Consider the following 1,161-nt stretch of genomic DNA (forward strand, 5'->3'; position numbering starts at 1 on the left):
TTCCATCTATGGCTTGTGCACGTCCTCCTGGCGTAGGATTTTGTAAAGAATCCAATAGAAAATATTGAAAAACAGGAAGGTCAGTGGGAATCCGGCACGGGACACAGTGTCAATCTTCTTGGCTCGGTCGATGAAGAGTTTTCTCATCTCCTCATGACTCTTGCCGGCAGTAAGTACTGGGACAGAGGGTGTTGTGGCCGCAATATTAGCAGCTTTGGGCACAGCTCCGTCTTTCCCTGCATTAGGCGTGAAGTTCAACCGGCTCTCGCGCACATCCTCCTCCTTAGAAAAAGGAAAGGATACAGAAAGAGAAGGAATCAAGACTCTAGTACTCCTACATTCACAGAACCTGTTACTTCCCTTATAGGAAATTGTGGGATATAAGATAATAATGTGAACAATAAATTACAGTGTTAGCGCTTTAAGTTTTATAATGTCCTTAACATTTGTGTGTTTCTGCCTAACTACTGCCCTGCTAGCCTGCAAATGTTAACACAGTCAAATCGGTAACAAAAATGTGAAAACATTCACAAGATCAAGATCATTCACATTCTGTTTTGTTGTCAACAATGATTTCAGACAAATAAAGAAGACTTTAGTGGAATAAGGAAAATTATTTTGGTAGAACATGAAATCAAACCCATAAAACACAAGTATACTTATTTATTATTTTTCTTTTTTTCCCACTAATAATCCATAAAGACATTCACTGGAACTGAACAATTGAGTAAGCATGCTGAGATTCCCATTCGAACATTCTCTCCCGTTGCGTTGACACACTTATGGGGAAGCTCCTGTTTACTCTGATACTGAAGCCTGATTTGTTCATGTTCGTGTAGCAGCACGAACCAATGGAGCTTCAACCTGCCAAAAGGGGTGGAGCTGACCTCTATATAAGTCAGCTCTGAGTGCCATTTCATCAGCATTTTTTCCTCTCCTCGCTGACTCTGCAAACAAGAAGCCGAAGAAGCTCAGCTCAGCCTGCTGCTCTCCGCCGTAGAAGAAACTCCCGGCAGCTAAAGAAGCCAGAAGCCTTCCCCTGCAGCCATTTGACACACTAAGAGCAATTTCTGAGCAAATTTCCAGAGACGTTGTTGCAAATGTCGCGCCGCGAGTGTGGCTCTTGCAGGGATGCAGACGGGTACAGTGAGTGCATCACCT

The 1,161-nt window shown here is 43.2% G+C and overlaps 1 protein-coding gene across 1 annotated transcript in view; it reads right to left on the bottom strand.

Moving 5' to 3' along the window:
* Window positions 1-6: 6 nt before the first annotated feature.
* The window catches only part of LOC107577057 (glycine receptor subunit alpha-3-like), a 10,558-nt gene continuing 9,403 nt past the window's right edge, over window positions 7-1,161 (bottom strand). The window contains exon 2 of the mRNA XM_016263174.1: window positions 7-282. Within this exon, the coding sequence (XP_016118660.1) occupies window positions 7-282 (276 nt within the window). The remainder of the gene's footprint in view (window positions 283-1,161) is intronic.

This window comes from Sinocyclocheilus grahami, unplaced genomic scaffold, assembly GCF_001515645.1.
Source record: "Sinocyclocheilus grahami isolate Dianchi unplaced genomic scaffold, SAMN03320097.WGS_v1.1 scaffold4999.1, whole genome shotgun sequence".
Taxonomy (NCBI): domain Eukaryota; kingdom Metazoa; phylum Chordata; class Actinopteri; order Cypriniformes; family Cyprinidae; genus Sinocyclocheilus; species Sinocyclocheilus grahami.